General features: G+C 40.0%; 1 protein-coding gene across 1 annotated transcript in view; it reads left to right on the plus strand.

Moving 5' to 3' along the window:
- Bdp1 (B double prime 1, subunit of RNA polymerase III transcription initiation factor IIIB) overlaps positions 1-1,409 on the plus strand; it is a 110,846-nt gene that overhangs the window by 52,085 nt on the left and 57,352 nt on the right. Inside the window, exon 18 of the mRNA XM_013015828.1 lies at positions 362-569. Within this exon, the coding sequence (XP_012871282.1) occupies positions 362-569 (208 nt within the window). The remainder of the gene's footprint in view (positions 1-361; positions 570-1,409) is intronic.

Genomic DNA, 1,409 nt, shown 5'->3' on the forward strand with positions numbered 1-1,409 from the left:
TTTCTATAAATTTGACTATGTTAGGAGCATCATATATGTTTATTGCTCTTTTAAGAATTGAAGCAACTTTTTCCTTTCCTTTCCCTCCCTCCCTCGCTCTCTCCCTCCCTCCCTCCCTTCCTTTCTTCCCCTTTTTGCAGTTCTAGGGGTGAAACCCAAAGACTCACATGCTAGGCAAACACTCTAATTACTAAAATACATCCCCAGCTCCACATTAACTTCTTCTATAAAATATTTTTGTAATCAGACTCTGTTTCTTAAGTGATTAAACAATATTTTTAGTGTACTAGGTGAAATTTAATTTTTTTTTAATTGTAATTTTCAGTGTTTTACAATCAATAGCTCCCTGTCCTTTTTCTAGGACTCAAAAACAAGATGATTTCCAACAAAAGACAAAGGAAAATGTTAACCAAACTGCTCTACCACTGAGAGGCCGGCTTCATAGACCAAAACCAAATATACGAAAGGCTAGACAGCGACAAATAATGGAAAAAGGTGAAGCTGAAGACAAAATTAAGACAGAAGGAACAATAACACAGAAAGATGAAATGAAGAAATCCCTGGCTGTGGTATGTTATTTTTATGTAATTAAATTGAGCCTTTTAATGCATATTAAAATATCAAGAGATAGGAGTAGATAGATGGCTTAGACATGTAATCCTAGCTAGTTGGGAGGTGGAGATAAGGGAGAATTGAGGTTTGAGCTTAGCTTCAGAAAATGTTCTTATCTCAACTAGTAAGCTGGGTATAGTGGACTATGCCTCTGATCCCAGCTACTTTGGAAAAAAAATAGCATTACTTCCCAGGCTGGCCTGGGCAGAACCATGAGAACCCCCCCCCCCCCCCCAGTCCTGGGGCTTGAACTCAGGGCTTAGGTACTGTCCCTGAGCTTCTTTTTACTCTACCACTTGAGCCACAGCACCACTTCTGGCTTTTTTTTGTGTATGTAGTACTGAGGAATTGAACCCAGGGCTTCATGCATGTAAGACGAGTACTCTACCACTGAGCTACATTCCCAGCCCAAAAACTTATTTTAAAAGTAAAACAAAAGGGACTGGGGGATATCAACTGGTAGAGCACCTGACTTAAAAGAGAACCTCCTTACCCCAAATAATGAAGCTATTCATTCTGAAATGTCAGTTTAAAACAATATAATATGCCAAATATTGCCATATGCACACATATGTACATATATCTATGTAAAGTTAAAGTCATCATATACATGATTTCTGTGTGTGTGTACATCTGTGTGTGTGTGTGCACATGCCAGTAGTGGGACTTGAACTCAGGGCCTAGGTGCTGTCCCAGATTTTTTTTTTTTTTTTTGGGTCTGGTCGTGGGGCCTGAACTCTGGGCCTGGGCACTGTCCCTCAGCTCATCAGCTCAAGGCTAGCGCTCTACCACTTGAG

Source organism: Dipodomys ordii, unplaced genomic scaffold (assembly GCF_000151885.1).
Source record: "Dipodomys ordii isolate 6190 unplaced genomic scaffold, Dord_2.0 Scaffold28, whole genome shotgun sequence".
Taxonomy (NCBI): Eukaryota; Metazoa; Chordata; class Mammalia; order Rodentia; family Heteromyidae; genus Dipodomys; species Dipodomys ordii.